Source organism: Dermacentor silvarum, chromosome 4 (genome assembly GCF_013339745.2).
Source record: "Dermacentor silvarum isolate Dsil-2018 chromosome 4, BIME_Dsil_1.4, whole genome shotgun sequence".
Classification (NCBI taxonomy): Eukaryota; Metazoa; Arthropoda; class Arachnida; order Ixodida; family Ixodidae; genus Dermacentor; species Dermacentor silvarum.
The window spans coordinates 16,519,561-16,541,506 of record NC_051157.2 but is presented as its reverse complement, the minus strand read 5'-3'; the positions used below and the strand labels follow the sequence as shown (position 1 = coordinate 16,541,506).

At 47.8% G+C, this 21,946-nt stretch overlaps 1 protein-coding gene across 4 annotated transcripts in view; it reads right to left on the bottom strand.

The window, feature by feature from the left end:
- The window catches only part of LOC119449527 (glutamine synthetase, mitochondrial-like), a 50,013-nt gene that overhangs the window by 14,664 nt on the left and 13,403 nt on the right, over positions 1-21,946 (bottom strand). Inside the window, exons 3-6 of one of the 4 annotated variants that reach the window (XM_037712713.2) lie at positions 20,911-21,060; positions 18,157-18,284; positions 16,281-16,483; positions 11,761-12,710 (exon numbers count right to left, since the gene is read on the bottom strand). The exons of 2 other annotated variants lie outside the window; for them this stretch is intronic. In XM_037712713.2, the coding sequence (XP_037568641.1) occupies positions 12,422-12,710; positions 16,281-16,483; positions 18,157-18,284; positions 20,911-21,060 (770 nt within the window). In that variant the 3' untranslated portion in view covers positions 11,761-12,421. Of the gene's footprint in view, positions 1-11,760; positions 12,711-16,280; positions 16,484-18,156; positions 18,285-20,910; positions 21,061-21,946 lie in introns of those variants that run through there. One more of the 4 variants, XM_049665285.1, reaches the window with a different exon arrangement.

The following is a 21,946-nucleotide window of genomic DNA, read 5'->3' as shown; positions in this document are numbered from 1 at the left end:
ACCTGACAAGGGTGGTGAATGCGGCAGCTTGTGCACGACCCCAGGAAAAAGAGATGTCCTTCTTGAGTAGGTCAGTAAGCGGCCGGGCAATGTCGGCAAAATTCCTGACGAAGCGGCGGAAGTAGGAACACAAGCCGACAAAGCTCCGTACATCGCTAACTGAGCGAGGAACAGGAAAGTCTCGGACGGCACGCACCTTGTCGGGGTCAGGTTGGACACCGCTAGCACTAACAAGGTGCCCGAGAACGGTGATGTGACGCCGAGCGAAACGACACTTGGAGGAGTTGAGTTATAGGCCAGCGCGGCGAAACACATCAAGAATGGCCGACAGGCGGGCTAGGTGGTCCTCAAAAGTAGGCGAAAATACAATCACGTCATCTAGATAACAAACACGTAGACCACTTATAGCCCCGAAGGAGAGAATCCATCATTCGCTCGAAGGTCGCGGGGGCATTACACAATCCAAAAGGCATAACCTTGAATTGGTAAAGTCCATCCGGTGTGACGAACGCAGTCTTTTCACGGTCCATGGCATCAACGGTAATCTGCCAGTATCCGGAGCGTAGGTCGATGGAGGAAAAGTACGTGGCGCCGTGGAGGCAGTGCAAGGCGTCATCGATTCGGGGCAGAGGGTAGACGCCCTTGCGTGTGATGTTGTTCAAGTGTCGGTAGTCAACACAAAAGCGCCAGCTGCCGTCTTTCTTTTTTACTAGCACCACAGGGGACGCCCACGGACTGGAAGAAGGTTCGATAACGCCTTTTGTGAGCATTTTGTCAACTTCGCCTTGGATCACACGACGTTCGGCGAGGGAGACACGATAGGGACGGCGACGGATAGGGCTTGCGTTCCCCGTGTCGATGCGATGTTGGACAACAGACGTTTGGCTCAGAGCACGATCGTCGAAGTCGAAAATGTCGTGGTAAGACTCCAGGAGGCGGCGAAGGTCAGTAGCTTGATCAGAAGGAAGGTCATCAGAGATCATTCTGACAAAGACATCGCGCGGCGAACTGGTTGTGGTGCAAAAGAAGGACGAACTGGAGGAACGGGTGGGATCCAACGCACAAATCTCGCAGTCTTCGGCAGCAGTGATGGCGGCGAGTGACATGCCTGCCGGAATCAGTTGAGGAGAGGCGCTGAAGTTTAAAATAGGAATGGCGATGCGGTTGCCGGTGACGGTCACGAGGGTGTTAGGCATGGCGACGTTCTTGGCGAGCAGAACGTCCGTTACCGGGGATAGCACGTAATCGCCATCAGCGACAGGAGGGCTCGAGACCATGGCGATATATATGGCGGCTTGCGGGGGCATGCGCACATAGTCGAGAGAGCAGAGACGTGCCGAAGGGGTGGTTGGGGCATCGGCTAGGTGAGGTAGTTCGAGCTGCAGGAGGCCAGTTGCACAGTCAATTAGGGCAGAATGAGTCGCGAGAAAGTCCAGACCAAGAATAACGTCGTACGGGCATTGTTCAAGAACGGCAAATAAAACAGTAGTTGGGTGACTGGCGATTGTGACGCGGGCGGTGCACATGCCAAGGATGGTGGGAGTTCCTCCATCGGCCACTCTTACAACGTGGGAAACAGCAGGTGTGACCACCTTCTTTAGGCGACGGCGAAGACCAGAGCTCATGACGGAAATATAAGCCCCGGTGTCGACAAGTGCAGAAATCGTCACGCCATCAACGTCAACGTCCAACACACAGCGTCGAGTCGGCAGAGTAACTAGAGGGTTTTCGGGCAGAGTCGTAGATGCAGCGTTACCTCCGGGCGCTGCATCGTTTAGTTTTCCGGAGTGAAGGAGCCACGGTTGCTCGGCGACGGGGCGCGGCGAGGGGGCGGGGAGCGGGAGGACGGACGGCGGTACGGTTGCGAACGCGACTGGTGACCTCTAGGTGACGGCGAGCGGCTAGACCATGTCGTGGCAGCGTCAGGATTGTAGGGGTGTGCTGCAGATAGTGGCTCAAAAGGGCTGCGATCAAGGCGGCGAGCATGGCCAAAGGATGGAGTACGTTGCGGGAACGACCAGCGGTTGTGACAGTAGCGAGCGACGTGCCCGACACGGCGGCAGTGAAAGCAGATAGGCCGATCGTCTTCAGTTCGCCAATCAGCAGGGTTTCGCGATCGTGGAGCGAACCGCGGATATCGAGGGAACGATGTCGGGGCCCCGGAAGCGGATGTAGGGCTGACAACGGCGCAAGCAGCGTGAACCCCGAGATTCGCGAGTTCGTTTCGCACGATGGCTTGGACTAGCGAAACCGCTGGTTTGCTCGAGTCGCCGGCATTAGAGTTGGTAAAGAGGCTAGCGGGAGCCATTGCCTCGATTTCACGACGGACAATCCTCGTCAATTCGGCCGACGGCGGTGAAAGGTTAGATGGCGGCCGCTCTTCACACGAAGACGTTGCAGTGGTGTTGGGAAGCCGGGCGAATGGTCGTTCAATACGGCGGCTCTTAGCCTGCTCGAAGCGCTGACACTCCTCGATCATGGCATCGACGGTAGCACAATTTCTGCACATGAGCAGATTGAATGCGTCGTCCGCTATCCCTTTCAGGACGTGGCCAACCTTGTCAGACTCTGACATGTTACTGTCAGCTTTACGGCACAGCGCCAGCACATCCTGTATGTAAGACAAATACGATTCCGTGGACGTCTGGGCGCGAGTTGACAGCTGTTGCTTCGCAATGATTTTTCGACTGGAGGCGTTACCGAACAGGTCACGGAGCTTTTGTTTGAATGTATCCCAGCTTCCGAAGTCGGCGTCGTGATTGTCATACCACAACTTCGCCGTTCCACTAAGATAAAACACCACATTGGCCAGCATGACTGTCAGGTCCCAGTGGTTGGAATCGCCCACCCGTTCGTATAGCGTGAGCCATTCCTCAACGTCGATACCATCGGTGCCATTGAACATTCCAGGGTCTCGGGGTTGGACGACTACAATCGGTGTCCGCGGCGCAGAAGCAGCTTCCGGTTGGTGTGCCATGGTGGTCGCACCGCAGCGCCGACCGCTTCGGAGCTCCGTCGTCTGGCGAGAATACCCAGCACCTCCCACCAATGTGTGACGGGGCGTCAAATGGACGAAAAAGGGATAGTATTTATCTACAGGGATTGTTGGCAGAGATGGCCAAGATGGCTGAACACGCGCAGCGTTTTTCGGCGATCGTCGTCTTCTTCCTTAATGCAAGGAGGCGGCCCGTAACAATATTATGCTGCTTCGGCTGCGTATAGTTTATTGGACCAGGTGGTTTTACCGCAAATTTCAGCATAAACCAACTAGATGCCATGTGACAGCAGCCAGCTCAGATCCACGTGAGTTCTCAATGAAAGGAATCCCGCTTGATGTGAACATCAACCTTGGGATTTCACCTGGGCATTGCTCACCACTAACGAGAGCAGTTTGTGGTTTAAAGCTGGAAATTTAACAGGAACATTTCCTGTCTCTAGCTGGAAATAATGAACGTTTCAGCTGGGAGATCTTTACATTTCTAGCTGGAATGTCTGTTGGTCCCAGCTGAAGTACCTTCTAGCTGAGAAATACACGGTTTCTAGTTGGAAATGGAATACCTTCCAGCTGAAAAAAACATGCTTTCTATTCTTGAAGTGAAATGGGTCAGGTGGTTCAACTTGCCAAAAGGTCCCACTTGTCAAGTGGTGCCTGTTCAATGACCCACTTCAAGTGGGTCAAATTGGGTCAAGTGGGTCAAAAATATTTTACCTGGGTTTGCTTGGAGGCAGCATGTTACGACAGACCATAAGCCACATGGCGCGAGGGAGTGAACGGGAAGGAGAGGGTACGGGACGGGGAGATCGGCTGGAGGCACACCTCGGCTAGAGACGTACCGTGTACAGCCTAACGTGTTCCGTTCGGAATAACGGTTTCAGAGTGAACAGTGCACAGGAAAAAAAAAAAAAAAAACAGAAAAACAATGCGCTGCTTCGACCATGTTTCAAAGACCATCCATCACCATCCCTCTCTTTCAGTAAAATAAACCAGAATATCATTGCACAAGATAGAGTGGGAGGGATCGAAGTGCGACCAAATGGAAATTTTGTCCTAAACTTTAGCGCACCATTTTTCTAGCACAATAGCAAAGGTGTGCCTTGCATTGAATAAACAATAAGCATCATACATGCATTCATTTCTACACATCGTCATATATTTGTACAGATTTATTTGTATACTTCAGGGACTAGTATAGCCAAGAAAAACGGGCACTTCCCCGCCGTGGAAAGGGGAAAATGCGACCTCAACTGTGATTCTTACGAAGTTTCTGCCTAGCGCAGTGGCTCCATCTTGCGGAAAACTGGGAAATATATCGCCGTCAGCGCATATCGTCCGAGATATCGTGGTGACACGTGGTTGTTCGAGGGATAATAGTTTTCAACACTACGCAGCGCAATATTATTTTAATGGGTCTGTAAGCAGGGAAATAAGCTGGAGAGCCAGACTTCATTGACAGTTAATATAACGTAGCAATAAGCCCTCAAATTTGCATAGGGTGATGGCGGGACACGTCGAATGCACTTGCGGGACGCAGTACAGCCGGGAAGAGAAAACCTGACTAAGCATCTTTTCGAAATAGATCCTTCTTTCTGCGCTATATAACGCCGAAATCACAAGATAATGTCAATTTCTATAACGCTGCATGCATTTTCTCGCCATTTGCGGTAAAGATCTGCAACTGTACCTTTGTCGGTGCCGCTACGCAGAAAAATCAGTTATCTTAAGCTAGCTCCCTCACTTGCAGGGCAGCTGAAGCATTCTTCAAAAAAAAAAAAAAGTAAGCTTTTAACGAATTTGTATAGTTTTTCACCCCCTGAATACGAAAATCATATTTTAACAGGCCAGATCTAGTCACCGCCGCGGGTCGTTTCACGGGCTCTGAAGGCAAAGACGATCGTGACGTCATCTTAGGTATCGGCGACAAGCGTGATTCGAATAGAACGGCTCACGTGACCCCTATATTGACGTCATCCTCGCGCCCGGTCTTTCGCCGCTACGCTTGGCGCGCGAAGGGGGCGGAGCGTGCCGAACACTAGCGGCTTAATGCAGTAAGTCAAAATAAGGTTCTGCAATTGACAAAAATGTGTCAACTGATTCCGCATTGACGATGTGATTCGGCAGGTCATTCCACATTTCGATAGCTGAAGGGAAGAATGAATACGTGTTACAGCGTGGGAGGAAAGGGCGTATACATTTCTCGTGGTTATTAATTTTCTCCTCGAGTGACGGTTCGCAGATTTCAAGTTTTTGTTCTTATTTATATTTACTAAATTGTGAGAAAGAAGGAAAAGAAACTTTAGGGAGGCTAGCTTACGCCGGCTAGTCAGAGTTGCGATACGGGCTTGCAATGCATACGGAAAGTAGTAACGCTCTCTATTCTGGCATACTTTGAATAAACAAATCTTAAGTGCCCCGTTTTGGCTTTTTTCTAACATGTCGGTCAAGTGTTTTTGGTGTAGGTTCCAGACTATTGCTGCATATTCTAAGATGGGTCTAAGAATTGTTTTGTACGCTGTTGGTTTCACCTGGGCGGACGTACTAACTAGCTTTTTCCTTGAAAATCCTAGTTGCTTGAATGCTCGTCTATAAATTTGATCGATATGGACATCCCACTTTAAAGACTGCGTTAATCTGACTCCCAAGTACTTTACGGTATTCACCCGTTTGATGTCTCTACTGAAAAGCGTGTACTGAAAATGCAGAGGTGTTTTTCTATGAGTAACCGTAATGCACATTGTTTTATCGGTGTTGATTTGCATGTCATGTCTATTACACCAGTTGCCAATATTATCTCGGGATTTGTTAAGCTTTCCTTGGTCCTCCGCCTTATTAGCCAGAGTGTATATTACACTGTCGACTGCAGAGAGTCTCATTGTAACACCTGGTTCCATGCAAGTATAAATGTCGTTAACGTAAATTAGGAATAGTGTTGGTCCTAGTACAGATCCCTGTGGTACGCCAGAAAACACCTTAACACAGTCAGATTCAGCATTATTAAAGCTGACATACTGCATGCGGTGGGCGAGATAAGCTGCAATCCAAGACACAATTTTTGAATTGCCGCCAAATGATTCTAGTTTTCCTATGAGTAACGAGTGTAGGACGCGGTCGAATGCCTTAGAGAAATCGATAAATATTGCATCTGTTTGCTGTCGAGAATTCATAGCTGTAGAGAAGTCATGAGTAATTGCGAATAGGCCACCTTTATTTTTATTTTTATTCAACTTATTTTATTGCAGATGGCGAGGGGGAAGGGGTGGTCGTTTTTTGCTATGTTAAACATATTATTTATGCATGCAGACTTCATTTGTACAGTTTTTTATTGCGATAGCAATTATATGGACACTCCAAAGCAGATTTCTGCCGTCGGCGTCGCCGTCGCCGTCGCCTTGAGGTTCCGTATGACGTCAATGGAGATGAAATCGTCGCCGCGCGCCGCCGAACGCTGTATGTGCGAGTGAAAGGGTGCGAGGGACGCGCGCTTTCACGGGGAGTGAACGCACGGCGGAGAACAAACGCGCGTTCTGTGCCGTGCTCCCTTAAGGGCTGCAGAAGTAGGCGTCTCTTTCCTCCTTTACAATCACCATATATGTAGAGCAAACGCGCCTTCTTCCGACGCACGAAATGCCGTGGGGGGGGGGGGGGGGAGGGGGAGGGAAGGGAGGCGACGTTTAGCTGCGGCACCAAGTGCCTATTTATATCAGAGGCTCCGGCAACACTCACCAACGCCGCACGCATTTTGTGCGAACGCGGGCAAAACGCCGACGGCGTCGACAACAGTTCTGCGTGTTGCCGGTGCTGCTGCATGTCCAAGTTTATACAGCTGATAAAGCTACTATCATTACTCCGTATAGCTCTCTACAAATTTGCTATCGCAATTGATGCTTCGCCTTTCAGGTGAAACTGCGACAACTTTTTTTATGGGAACAAAAATATCCTGCACGTTTGTTTTATGAGCTGTATGAACTTATTCTCATGCTGTACATAAGACAAGAGCTCAAGAAAGAAACCGAGTGCTAATAAACTGCATAAGCCTCGAGCAACGCAGAAGTCTTATGTCTAAAGTGCAACAAATTCAGCGCCACTTCTCGATTCTCAAGAGAGCAAAGCTTAAAGGACTGTGAACTTATGAGGCAACAGGCGTGTCAAGTGACAGCGTTATTTATTCGCTACAACGACAGCAGCTTGGAGTCAAGATCGGGAGCGTGAGAACGAGACCACGCCGGAAGCGTAAATACGAGTAAGGAGCCGAGTGAGGCATACCTTCTTCCTCGGTGCCCCTTACCTCCCCACGGCTTCCACTGCGCATCAACTTCATTCATCCATCCATCCATCCCTATATTTAGACACATAGACGCAGCTATAGTTCGAACTGCGCAAATTCACAAAGACAAGAGGAGAAACGCAAGTACAATAACATTATTATTGCATGAAAGAACAACAACGCCTGCCAGGGCCGGATTCAGGGAAGCCTGAAGGTGCGGGTTACTGCTCATCCGAAACGTTCAGTGAGAAACTAAGAGGGGGGGATTGCGTCGGGACCCCAGGCACCCCAGGGCGCTCCTTCGGGATCCGCCAGTGACGCCTAGCGGCAGGTGAACATTAAACCGGCGCAAGATCCCAAACTAATAAATGTGCGCGCGGTTGGCCGAACCACACGCGTCACGCGTCTGCGAGGCCGTGCGCGCTTGTCGTACGCGTCATGAGAGGAGAGACGCGCAGCCCGCGCGCGCGTCAAGCAGGCTTGCTTTTAATGCGATAGCGCGCGTCAAGCAGGCTTGCTTTTAACTCGACAGCGTGAAGGGCTCCGTGTCGCAGAAAATCCGGCGTCGGCGCCGGCGTGAATGTCGGCGTCCTCGGCGGAGAAAATCATCCGCAACCACCCCGACCGCGCAGGCCTTTTTTCGTGGTGCAAGGTGTTAGTGAAAAAAAATTTTTTTGAATTTCTCACAGTGAAATCCATCATAAAAATGGTAAAGTACAACTTAAGCACAACCTACAGACATGGTGGCGTTCGGACTGTTATTTGAATGTACGAGAAAACATAATTCTGTTACGAGGAAACTCAAACACAAACCCCTTTTGGCAGAATTTCTACCGGGTAGGCTACCACGCGCTCGGGTGGGCCACTTGCCAAAATATTATCCAGATGGCGCTCACATCCTCGGCAGGTCAAATTGGGACTTGGCCTGCCTAATGCGTTTTGGACACGCGCGCGCGTCGGGACAATAGCAAACAATTAATAAAATAATGAAAAAAGGTCCTAGGGCCTTCACATTTTAATATACGACGACTTATATTGCCCCTCAAAAAACGTCTTCCCAGCAATGTATTTGTCTTTAAGAGTGAAGCCGACTTTAAGGGGATCGGTGTAAGCTTGGTCTTTGTAAGCTGGCTTTTCCACGTTCTGTGTTGCATTGAATGAAGCCTACTTGCCGGACGCGAACGATGCGATGCGAACGGGTCCCGATAACGCTATCGCGTTCTAGTCTTAAAGGCGAAGCTTAAACGTCCTCCAATTTTTGAGCGTCATTTTGAGCCTACGTGACGGAAGTGGCAGCCTGTGCGCCGTCGTCACGTGGCCGGCATGTAAACATCCTGCGCCAATTTGGAAACATGTTGCTTCGGAATCCTGCTGACTGCGGGGGTCACCACTGGTTCCGTGTCGCGCAAAGATGATGGACGCTTTCAACAATGTACCGCTGATCGCCTCCGTTTAGGCTCTGCCTGCACTTGTGAAGCACAAGCACCGTAACACATTTGGTTGTTGGACGAGACGGAGAGAAATGTGATGCCCAACGCTGCCGTAACAGGCAAGTGCTCAAAGTTTTATACGAGTGTCATACGCCCGGTAGTTGCAATGAAATTTCAATCGAGCTAGATCGGTATCAGATTTCTCTATCGCGATTGCCTCTTTTGCCCAAGTTAAGAATAAATTTCTTTCTTCAAACCCAAAAACGAACGTTTCCTGTGAAGGTGATTCTAGCAACACTGTGCTACGCGTAGTGAAGCGCTCACTTTTGCGCGTATCGTGCAAGGTCGATCCACATAGGTCGTGAAGCTTTGGGCGAAAAGCGGTTCAGAACGAATTGTCACCGACATCAGCAAGGGTGGTTATGGGAGCAGGGCCGCGATTTTGTAGCGATTCCTTCTCCGATGATATTCCTTTTCGCTTTTTTCGCGCATTGTCAGTGGTCAGAGCGACGTCCCACCCGCATTGTCAAGGGGATCAGCCGGCCGTGAACGGTGGACGATAAGAGTGGCATATAATCGAGCGGAAGGCATCGCTACAAAATCGTGGCCCTGTAATTGAAGCGTGACTATGTTTGGAGGGTACGGCAGGCATTGCCAAATCCTGACAGGGAGCTTGGCAATGTCGTTGAAAAGAAAAGTGTACAATCGTTGCATTCTACCGGTGCTAACATATGGGGCAGAAACTTGGAGGTTAACAAAGAAGCTCGAGAACAAGTTAAGGACCACACAAAGAGCGATGGAACGAAAAATCTTAGGACTAACGTTAAGAGACAGGAAGAGAGCGGTGTGGATCAGAGAACAAACGGGGATAGCCGATATTGTAGTTGACATTAAGCGGAAGAAATGGAGCTGGGCACGCCATGTAATGCGTAGGATGGATAACCGATGGACCATTAGGGTTACGGAATGGATACCAAGAGAAAGGAAGCGCAGTCGAGGACGCCAGAAAACCAGGTGTGGTGATGAAGTTAGGAAATTTGCAGGCGCAAGTTGGAATACGCTAGCGCAAGACAGGAGTAATTGGAGATCGCAAGGAGAGGCCTTAGTCCTGCAGTGGACATAAATATAGGCTGATGATGATGATGATGATGATGATGATGATGATGATGATGATGATGATGATGTTTGGAGGGAACAAAAATTGGGAAAGAAAAAAGCGTTTTTTTTTTCAATTAAAGCGAGACAGTTAGATTCATTCAACGAAAATAAAATTACTTATCAATTTTATAATACGCATGGCGAGAAAAGAAGAGATACCTCTATTTTACTTGATCATTATCAATAAATACCTTTTTTCAGCTGCCGCCGTGAGAGCGCCCACCGATAGACGCCGCTATCACTTGCAATGCAATGCAGCTCTTGAAGTGTACGCCCCCCACACATGTTGTTTTGCTTGTCGACGCTTGTCTGAATTTGGTGACGCGGGTAGTTTCATTCTTTCTTATCCTCATCAGCCAAAAGTAGTGAGTTGCGACCGCCAGATAATTGTTTACTTTAGTTGTTTTCGTGCGACAGCGTTGGCCGATGGGCTTGGCGTACGACGAAAGGACGAGCACTCTACGCCCAAAGTATTCGTGGGCCTCCAGAGAAAGTATGTTCTGTGCAGGGATGCGATGCGGACGCCCGTACAGCTCACCTTTTCTTGCATCGCTTTCCGCGCTAAAAGCTCGGAACGCCCGTCAAGTCGAATGGCGGGGCATTTGAATATACAGGGTTAATGGCAGACCTCCGAAAATAAAATGACGTCACTTCTGTTTTTAACGGATATGACAATTTTTTCTTCCGCCGGAAGTGTTCCCTCCTCACGCAGATGGCGCTAAGCCCCATGAACCGCCTATGAACTGTCATGTTTTGAACGTATGAGCTTCTATGGAAGCTTCGCTACCAGGTATATTTGTATTGTGCGGCTACGAGCCCTTCCCTTCTTCACGCGCTTACGGACTCGGTGACGCGTACACTCATTTATACGCTTAGCGAGACGCATATCCCGTGCTCCGTGTGGTCGGGCCTTTGGGGGAGATAGAGCGATAATTTGGTTGGCAGAGAAGACAATAGTCTGCTGATCACACCTTAACTGTCTAGCAGGTGGCTGACACCTGAACATCGGTCAGCAGTGCGGGGGAAAGGGGGACGAAAAGATGACAGAGATAGAAAGGAAGTACTGAAGCCTACCTTCAAAGTAGGCAGAACACCACCACGCACTCCTCGCACGTAAAAGGCTGACACTTAGGAAGTATGAAGCTTGGGAAACATGAGACATCTTAATCAATACTCAAGTTGGTCATAGGATGCCGGACCTGTCGCAATCGGAATTATCCTGTCATCATAAGACAAAGCAAAATTTTCTTACGTCATGTGGCAAGAAGTCACGGTATGAAATGACAACTTTGCTCATGAGATAAATGCATAAGAGCGCTGCGCGGTTGCGCTCGCGTGTAGCAAAAGAAGCGATCGCTATGACGGAAGAAGCCAGCGTATCATGCTGTCATTATGCATTCATTTACGGCGTGCCGAAACAGCAAGTAGTTGATAGAAATAAGTGCTATAAGCAATCAGATGGCCTGGAAAGTCATTTAACTTAACATATATATATATATATATATATATATATATATATATATATATATATATATATATATATATATATATATATATATATAATATAGGAAAATCAGAAGCCCAACTTCGCGGTTATCTTAGGTTTATTATTCTCCCAACAGTTTCGGTCGGTGGACCGACCTTTTTCAAGGGATACAGGAAAATCTTGCAACAGTCTTTTTATATCTTTAGGTAGAGAAAGATATAAAACCTACCTACCTAAAAATATAAAAAGACTGTTGCAAGATTTTCCTGTATCCCTTGAAAAAGGTCGGTCCACCGACCGAAACTGTTGGGAGAATAATAAACCTAAGATAACCGCGAAGTTGTGCTTCTGATTTTCCTAAATACGCTTGGCCCATTGAAAAATCCAGTTACTACTATATATATATATATATATATAAACCCAGAAGAAAGGTAACCGAGGGCCCGATCTTTATTAGCCATATCATAAGAAGCCACCAAACAATGACGCCAAGGACAGCATAGAGGAAATTATCTGCAGTTCTTATTTGGATTACACAAATGATAAATAAATGGAAATGAAAGTGGATGAAACAACAACTGGATGCAGGTGGGATACGAACCCACGTCTTCGCATTGCGCGTGCCATGCTGTTTCCAATTGAGCTACCGCGCGCCATTTTCCTATCCACTTTCTGGGGTATTTATGTTTATCTATACTAGAACTAACCCTGGCAGTGCAGGCCAGCGCCACCAATCACGGCCTTGGCAGCGGATATGGAACATCATTTCTGCCGCAGGCGTCGCGTCTACTTGAACTTATTCCAGTTCTCCTGCGTGAAAGCAACCTGGCCGTCCCGTTATTTTATGGCGTTTACCAGTTCAAAACGATGCTTTCTGTTGCTACTAACAGAGACAATCACTCTTACGTGAACACACATGATCGGAAAACGAACGCGCCTTCAGCGCTGACGAGCGCCTGTGTGCCTTGCGTATACCATTCTTTCTACGGGGACGTCACCTTCGATGAGAAAAGCAGATTGTTTTAGCAGAATGTTCCAAACATGGTAATTAGTTGTGGTATACGCGAGCGAATGTTGCCGCCGCGTTATTCGTCTAAGCAGAGTGTTTCCACGAGTGCTTGCATGGCCCGGTAAGGTTCCACGTTGGCACCCGGCCTGCGGTCTTCGAAAAATCCTCGACCAGCCGCCTGAGTCTGTCGGGGCACGCGCACGCACACATTCTTAGTGGCGACGCCTGCAGAAAACTGTCGACGGGGCGTAGCCATCAGGTTGCCCTGCAGTCGCTCTTCGTTTGACTTCTCCTTCCTGGGGTCGTATGCTGCTAGGTGGAGCTCGTGTTTGAGCTCTAGCTTGGCCATAGCCTGGTTGATCCAACTGCAAGGAAAAAGAAGTATTGCTATATTGCCAAGGAATAGATGTCTAGCTCCACCCAACATTTCTTGCCTCTCTTCCTCCTTCATAAATAAATAAATAAATAAATAAATAAATAAATAAATAAATAAATAAATAAATAAATAAATAAATAAATAAATAAATAAATAAATAAATAAATAAATAAATAAATAAATAAATAAATAAATAAATAAATAAATAAATAAATAAATAAATAAATAAATAAATAAATAAATAAACCAGGGGACAGATCGAAGCGTGGTAGCGCCTTCTGAAGCTTCAGGAATTTTCTTTTACTGTTGTAATCGAATATTATAACAAATATTATCCAGCAAATGTGAAATATCCAAACTAAGCTGTACCAAACAAACATGTTAGCAGACATGAGACCTGGGCCGGTATTTTGTAGCGATGCCTTTCCAGTGCTAATGCCTTTTCGCGTTTATCGCGCTTTGTCAGTGGTCAGAGCGACGGTCCGCTCGCGTTATCAACGGGTTCAGCCGGCCGTGAACCGTGGATGATAAGACTAGTATAGAATAAGTCATAAGGCATCGCTACAAAATACCAGCCCTGTGGTAAGGTACTGTCGAACATAAACAAATTATAAGGAAAGGAAGAGAATGGCATGACCACGACGGTACCACCAAGCTATAATGGGTCTTAATTGTGTGAGTTCGGAAAATTGGTAAATGTTGCTTAGCTTCGTGCCACTGTCTAGAAGATGCCAAATTTGCTTCAAGAGCAATTTTTCTTTTCATGAATTTTTTCATTGTTACTGACATGAATAAATAAGATGTTGGCGTGACGAAGACGATGATGATTTAATAGCATCCCCTTCGAAAAGGGGCGGCGACAAATAGTCACCTAGCCTGCTAACACCAACACGAACATTCCTCCCCATTTCCGCAGAACTGACTTGCTATAAGCAATTTATAGAAGCGATTAGGGAGCGACAGGAATTATTTCATGCATAATGACCTTGTCATTTATTTATACGGAAATTAGTGCTTTAGTTTATCAACAAAGAGACGCACTTTGCGTGTCGCTTCAAGCCGGCTGGGCGACAGAGCACTCACAGGACAAAAAACATTCAAGCCACGAACTAGAACGTCATCCGTGCAGGTTGCCCTTTTTCTGTTTTTTTTAGCTGCACTTTTTTTAATTGAGCGGTGAACGCTGCTGTGCGTGCACTCGTATCACTTCTCCTTTTCCTTTTTTTTTTCCTTTCCTACCCACTTTCTCCTCCCCTTCTGCAGAGTAGCAAACCATTAAGAGCAACCTGGTTGGCTTCCCTTCCTTTCCACATAATTATTTACCTCATTAAGCTGCCTGGACAGCATAACACAAAGAAAATCATTGAGAGTTAACAGAGAAGGCTTAGTGGTGTTCAGTAATTTCTGTCTCTTTGCCTTCACGACAGAGGCTGAATTCACTCATTCGCTATTGACCCTTTTCGCGGAGCAGTTTGCTCTACAGGAACGAGATGGCGCTTTCGGCCGCGCGCCATGCGTTGCCTCAGCGAATGCGCACGAATACGAAACCATTACTGCTTCTACCCTGCTACTGTGCGATCAGCTGTCGAAAATGCACTGGGTGTGCGCTAATGCACTGTGCCCAATTCATATTGCAAAATGTGTAACGATAAATGGAAGACGTGTGCGGTAGTTCGCTACAAAAATAGTGATTCACATATTAATGAATGGAATCAACCTGTGTCGCCGCTGCTACATAAGGGCTGCCTGTGTTGCCGCCCTTCGCGATGCACGGCTTTCCTCAAGGATAAAAAAATATAATTCATCTGCCTGCGCTGTATAACTAATCTCCAAAGAAAGGACTTCAACCCCGGAACGTCGGCACTTCAGAGTGAGTACCGCTCGTTACAAAATGAAGTGGTGCCACTCACTGGCATAGTAAGTTTCCCGCACGCTATCTACACACATCCACCCTTACTCGCACGAAAACTTACGCCCACCCTATCGCCCACGTGTGAGTGAATAGGCGCACACTTGAATCAATGTCCCGAAGCATGAGTGACGGCGACTACACCGACAAGTCACGTATGTTGGAAGCTGAATGTTTCGTGACCATACACAGAGTAAACGAGGGACTAGCGTTTATATATTTTTGCTACGAGCTACCGCAAAGTACAGAACATTTAAATTCCAAGCTTTGTGCACAGCAAGAACATATTTATCGCAGCAGAGCACACCCGCGAGTGATTACGCTGAAAATAAACAATCAGGTAGTGGCCGCACCGAGGAACTTTACTGAGTCATAAATATGACAAGCCGCTGGTTCAAAATGTTTGCCAACTACAGAACGCAAAGCACACTGATCCCGATCCCGATTTAATTCCTAAGCGGAAAGTTTAGACAGCTTATAATACATTTCTAGCCCCGCTTTTAGTACAAGCAGCGTATACGCTGCTCACGCCGTTTGGACAAGGCGTAATGAGCTCTGAAAGCACTTACATGTCCCTTAAAGCTGTGGCCAAAGCTTCGTGTCGTGCACGCAGTCACTGTCTACGATACGCGTCGAAACAGCGGTTTGCTGCGCCGCGCCGGCGTCACGCGCTTGCATTGTAAACGCGGAGGCAACGGAGGCGGCTGAGGCAAGAAATGGACGCGTCACCACGTGATCAAACATGGCAGCGCCCACGGGAGCGCCGCGAAAAGGGTCAATACGCTATGGGTCCTTTATATCGGAGCATTTTATGAGCATGAGGGCATTTATCAGGGAGCCACAGTGAACATAGAACAGAGCATCGTGCGTAGAATACTGAACGTAGTGGTCTAGGGTAACAGATATCCAGAACGTACAAAGAGGGAAAACCAAATATAGTCCTTGGCTGTAATTAATCGGACCAATAATCAAAAAGTAGTAATATGCAAAGAATTATGCAGGTCTACTGACATTTTGATTACTTCAGAATGCAATGTAATCCTCGCGACGTCACGAGAAGCTAATACGAGAACTTCCAACTAAATTCAGGGGTTTTAATTGCCAAATCCACGATCAGGGTATGAGGACTCCGGAATAATTTCGAACACGTGAGGTTATTTACCACGCACCGATACACGAAATTTATTGCACTCCGCCCACATCGGAATACGGCCCCGCGATCGAACCCGCGACCTCGAACTCCGTAGCGCAACGCCATAAGAGAGAGAATAACATTTTATTGATTGGACAGGAAAGGGGTGTTGGGAGCGGGTGGGTGGCGCCATAACCATCGGGCTACCGCGGCGAACGACAGCTTCAAGTGAATTTTATGTTTTTTGACAAGCAACGTCTTTAAAACCGGTCACAGGAAGTCGCTTGCTAGAACCGCATGTAACGAAAACGTGTTAGGCCATTACCACTTAGATCATGGCAACCGTACTACTATGATAAATCCGCATCCTTCAATGAACATACTTCCCATATATTACAGCAGCGATCCACGTGAAGGAGGAAAAATTTTCCCGAGCTCAGCTCTTATTCAGTTAGTTCTTGTCATGTGCATCGCGTGCAGTACGAGATGAATTCTAAGGCCTTATATAGATGGCTTACTCGAAACCTCCTTCGCTTCGTGATGACTTGGTGCTGAAGTTGATGTGACCCGCGCAACCAGGCAGCTTGACGCCCTTGAAGGGCCGTGGCTCGAAGCTGACCACGACGTCGAAATCCTCGGCCACTCGCTGTAGAATGTAGCGGGATATCCACAGGTGGTCGCCCGCCTCGACTCCGGGCAAGGGCCCGATCTGGTACTCCCACTGAGCAGGCAAGATCACAGGACGACCGCCAGATTACGTATTATTAATTATGAAATAAGACATCTACGTGAACATTTAGGAAAGTTTACGCACTGAGTTCCGTTAAAATTGTGTCCGACAACAAAACAAACCCGATAAATTCTATAGTAGCTTGCTTGTTTTCTTTAAATCAAGTTTATAACTATGGCGACAGTCTTCAAGTTAATCTCCATAGCCCGAAGGCACGATAGTACGAAATTGGGCTAGTAGGTTTGTGAATGGCATGGCGAACAACGCAGACGACAGGACAAGACGGAACACGTTCGCTCTTGTCCTGTCATCCTGCGTTGTTTTAGGGGCGAAGCTCCTTAGGGTGTGGGTCTGTCCCTCCTTTGTAGTAGTAGTAGTAGTTGTCGTAGTAGGTAGCCCCGTCTACTTTTATGAAAAAAAAATTCGTAAAGTTATGTCCGTAGCGCGGTATCGAACCAGGGACACCTCGCTTTTGAACGCGCGGCGCTAACCACTACGCCACGAAGCGCACAAGGACACACGCACCACGATGACAATAAATACCTAACATTAACGAAAGACTGCGCGTTTCTAACACGTTTGTGCTAGCGCGTTACGGCCCGTGTAAGAAGCTGGTGTAAGACGCTGTGGCCTCTCCGCCTTACCCCCGTATTCATAAACGCTCCTCGACTTGAACTTGACTTGCCACCGCCTTGGGCAGCGCGTTCGAAACGCGTTGAAGGCGGTGGCAAGTCAAGTTCAAGTCGAGGAGCGTTTATGAATACGGGGGTTATACTCTCTCAGCAGTCATGTGATGGTGTCGACAAACGCGGTGCACGTTCCGGCATGTGTAAACGGCTGCGTAAGACGCTGTGGCCTCTCCCCCTTTCTCTAGTAAGGGGGAGAGGCCACAGCGTACTGCACGTTTCTAACGCGTTTGTGCTAGCGTCCCCTTAAGCGGGAGATGGAGCAATTATAATGAAGGGCGCTGTTATAAAATAGGAATGACGTCACATATGGCGCGTGTCATTGGTGGAAGTCAATCGTTCGATTTAGTGCGGCGAGACTGGGCGAATTACACGGAAGATTCACGGTTTACCAATGATTCCCTCCGGAGCTTCGCCCACTCATCATCATTCACCCCGTGGATATGCGGTGTTTTTTTTTTTTTTTTCATTCAACCCGGCAGTGTTGCATTGCATTACTATAACGACTGCCATTAATCGCGTTCCGCTGCTCATGCCTTTGTGATGCGACTTACAGCTCACGCCACAACGTTACGGGCATCATTTGTGGCGGCATCTACGCGGTGGAAGCAGTTGCTCAAAGCTGTGAAGCATTCTCAACGTCGTCTGCTTGTTTTGCTGGTGCGCTGCAGAGCCAAAGAAAACGCATCAAACGAGACTTTGTAGCCGCCTGTCGTCTCGGTTACTGCATTCGCTTACGAACAGCAGCGCATAGTGTTGTGCCAGCAGCCACCGGATTCGGGAGCCGACCTACCGGCGGCAGTATTTCTTGGTATGTAAGCTGCCAGCGCACATTACTTGCTATGCATGGAGTAACCGGACGACATTTACGACTCCACAAGACGGGCCATACATGGCTACCTCTTTGTCAGATAACGGATAACGTGTGCTAGAGAAAGCCCTAGAGATAAAAAATTTGTTGGAGCTCGTGGCCTATACCTGTGCGATGACGGCTTCAACGTTGGAGCCATAAAGCTTGACGCCGGCGTAAGAACACGCTTTGACGTGTGCGTCGGCGACTTGCCGACCGGCAGTGTTTTCAGAACCCACGGCGTAGCAGTAACTTTCTGCACGCAAAATGCGTTTTAAGAACTGCTGTCAGAATGCCTTTGTTCCAATTGACCGTGGTAAAGCCTAACGTGAATTGGGAAACATGACATAAGCGCTCTCGCAACCCGTGCAGTGAAGTACCTAAATAGAGTGCAGTGACCCAGTGGCCGGGGAAGGGGGACAGTGGTCCAGTGCACTGCATCCTTCCGTGCACAAATATTGTTTAGCGAGCGTAAAATACTTGCACCGTCTCTGGTACTTACCGCGTATCCACGAGCAGGAGAATCCCGAAACAAATCAGTCCCAGGAACGCACCTCCCACAGTTTGTCAATGAGACTGAAAATATTGTGCCGAGCTCTCGTAACAGAGGGCAGAAAGAGCGCGAGCGACCATGGAGACGGAGTAGAGAAGGAAGACGACTTTCGGCTGGCTTACCACTCTCGAAAGCAAGCAAGCATGCCTCTGTACCGGTCCCGAAAAACGCCAACCATCCCGATTGATCTGCCTTGTATTTTTAAGTAACGCTTCTCGCGTAACGATGTTATCACGTTGTATCGATGGTAAGCAACCACAGTGGCACAACGTAAGTCACAAAACTAACTGTTTATCATTAACCTGTGCCCCGCCATACAAGAATTACTCGCCAACCAGGCCATACGAAAGTGGGTGTCCAGTGAAGCTGTTGCCGAACCATCACTACAACTGCTGAGGGGGGTATGCAATGTTTGATTGATAGTTCGGGTGCTTATTTTGAGCTTGTTCTTTATTGAAACGTATGCTGTTCTATGTCTTATATGGGTGATTTCAATTAATGTATGCACTGTTCGCTTCACTTTGCTGAGCGCTTGTATGTAGCCTCAGCCTTACGGGGGTATGAGCCATTGCATTTTTGCTTGCTTGGGGGGTATGAGCTATTGCTGATCACTTTTGTTCATGGACCGGACACGAAGAATGCCGACCACCGAGAGGCTAACAGATTTGCGGTAATAACACTCAGCACAAGGATGGCGGCGAGCATACTCGTGGATAGCGCCCGGTGTGCTTGTTCAAGTTTGTGCACTCGTTGGGCTTCTCAGCGCCTTTAACGTCCCGGCTTTTGTCGCTGTTCTGGCCACTCCACACAGATAGTTTGTCACAGAGGCCAGTCGTAACAACGGCGAGGTGGAGCAAATGGCGCGCAGCCTATTGCGACTCGGTTAAGTTCCGTTCTCGCTGCTAAGATTACCGTCATTATGACAGGCATCGGTCTCCAACACACTTGATAAGTACCGCTCGGACGGAGCACTTGCCGACAGCGTTTGAAAATCTAGGTCTTCCCGCAGCAATAAACAATTATCTCGCGTATTCTCGTTCCCCATCCTATTCGCCCTCTTTCGCTTCTTCCGAATGCTCTTTCTCCTGTTATTCTTTCAAGTTATGTTTTCCTTTTACTGTTACATAGAACAGTAATTCATGAACTAATCTCCGTGTTCCAGGGCGTATTTATAGCAATTTTCAAGGGGTGCCCGAAATCTACGTGCGGCGACGTGAAATAGCGCATGCAGCCAGACGTCTACGTCATTATTATCAATACGTCAGTATTGCCTCTTACTGTGCAATCAGGTGGTTGTTCCCATCTGCTTATTTCGCTTAGCTATCTGAAATTTGCGAAGAATGCGAAAAGTATCAAGTGAATGTTCCGTCCAGTCTCGTTCCTTGCTATAGGGCCCTCGTCGTCTGCTGGCACGGGCTCCCTGTACCATTAGACACAGTCACTTCCAGCGCGATGGCGTTACTAACACTAGTTAAGCATTTAACAAAGCATGAAAGCTTCGATGCTAACAGAATTGGAAGAAAAAAAAAGAATACCTTCCAAAAAAAAACAAAAAAAAAACGAGAACGCTGAACGATTTCTCTACAATATGTACGATTTCATGTCCGTGCTACTTACCTGTCCTCGTAATGGTAAAATTATCGGTAACCAAAGGGCACTGCCTTTTACTGAAGGGTAATTGTTATATTGAAATGTGAGTTAAAATCAAGGAAAACTGATCTAATTCAAGTTCTCTGCAGCTCTTCTGGCTTAGTTCGGATTTCTGCAAGAAAAGGTTGCTTTAGGCAGGGTGGGGTATGCTTCACTTCGCTTGGTCTTCTTGCAAAGTAGTGTTATCATGACCAGGACCTACATTTAGAAAAGACATGAAACGTTGAAAATGCAGCTCTTCTGGCTTAGTTCGGATTTCTGCAAGAAAAGGTTGCTTTAGGCAGGGTGGGGTATGCTTCACTTCTCTTGGTCTTCTTGCAAAGTAGTGTTATCATGACCAGGACCTACATTTAGAAAAGACATGAAACGTTGAGAATGCCATGTAAGTAGTGCTTTAACGGTGGTTGCCCTAGCAACATTGGCGTTCCAGTCGCTGTTCGGGTTCGAATAGAATGGTCTGTACATTTACGCGTGTTGAACCAATCAGAGAGGTCATAAAAGCCATGTGATCCAATCAGAACTGCCACAAGATGGCGAATTCGACAATGTAGCGTAATTCGACATCAAGAAGAGCACCCTGGCTCTCGCTACTGCGAGGTTACTCGTGACAAAACACCAGTGGAACGCAAAACACACTGAAAGAGGTAAAAGAAACTTCCCTCGAACCACATTTACTCACGGATTCGTTTCAAAGTGTGTTTCTGCTTGGGCCAGCCCATCGGCACGCCATTTTGTTCCAGAAGCACGTACTCCTGCTCGATGCCAAACCATGGCTCTTCGTTCTTCGCAGCTTCCATCACCTTCTTGCAAGGATGGCGTGTGTTCGTCTCTGAAACAACGCGAACCTATCTCGCACTTGTTTTCGTATTTCGCGGGCATTCTTTAAAGACAATTACAATAAGCTCCATCAATGGTACTTAGCTGCAAACACTTCAGTCGACCATTTTTGCATGTGATCTACAACTTTCATATTGACACTTTCTTGGTGAAGCTAATATTTAAAAAGTTAGGCAATTAATGTATACCAAATAATAAAATTTGCTAAACGAAAAAATACCGCAGACTAGGACACGCGATCCTCAACCCCACTGAGTTGGTTTGAGCCTCCTAGCGCACTCCGTCGTTTTTAAAACATTGGCTACTTTTACCTGGGGCACCCTGTATATCTTACAGCGTGCTACCGGTACAGCTGGTGCAGCTAGCCTTGAAAGATATCTGAGGTCGTCAAAGCGTTCCTGTTTGCCCTGCATTCAACAGCAAGTTTTTTGTATTTTAACACGAAAGTGTTTTATGCCGGGGTCCACCAAGACTTCACTGACGTATTTCCGTCACGGAAATACGTCATAGAACATAATACAAAGAAAGAAACCAGAAGAAAAAGTTCCACAAACATGCAAAACTTGGAAATCGAACCCACGACCTCTCGGTCCGCGACGATAGATCGCCGAGCGTTTAACCCATTGCGCCACAAACGCATTTGCAGAGAGCTACACAGACGCGCCTTATATATCTAACACTCCTCCGTGTACCCGCGCTCTTGCTCGGGGCGGTGCCGCCGCCTACGAGCAGAAAAGAGAAGTACTGCATTATGACACTAACGCGCACCGACAGTGAACGCTTCGGTGGTCTCAGCACTACGACGCCTCGATGCCAGCATTCGAAGGGACGCTGGCATCAAGAAGCACTACCAACGCCACTTAGGTGGCGTTCACCGT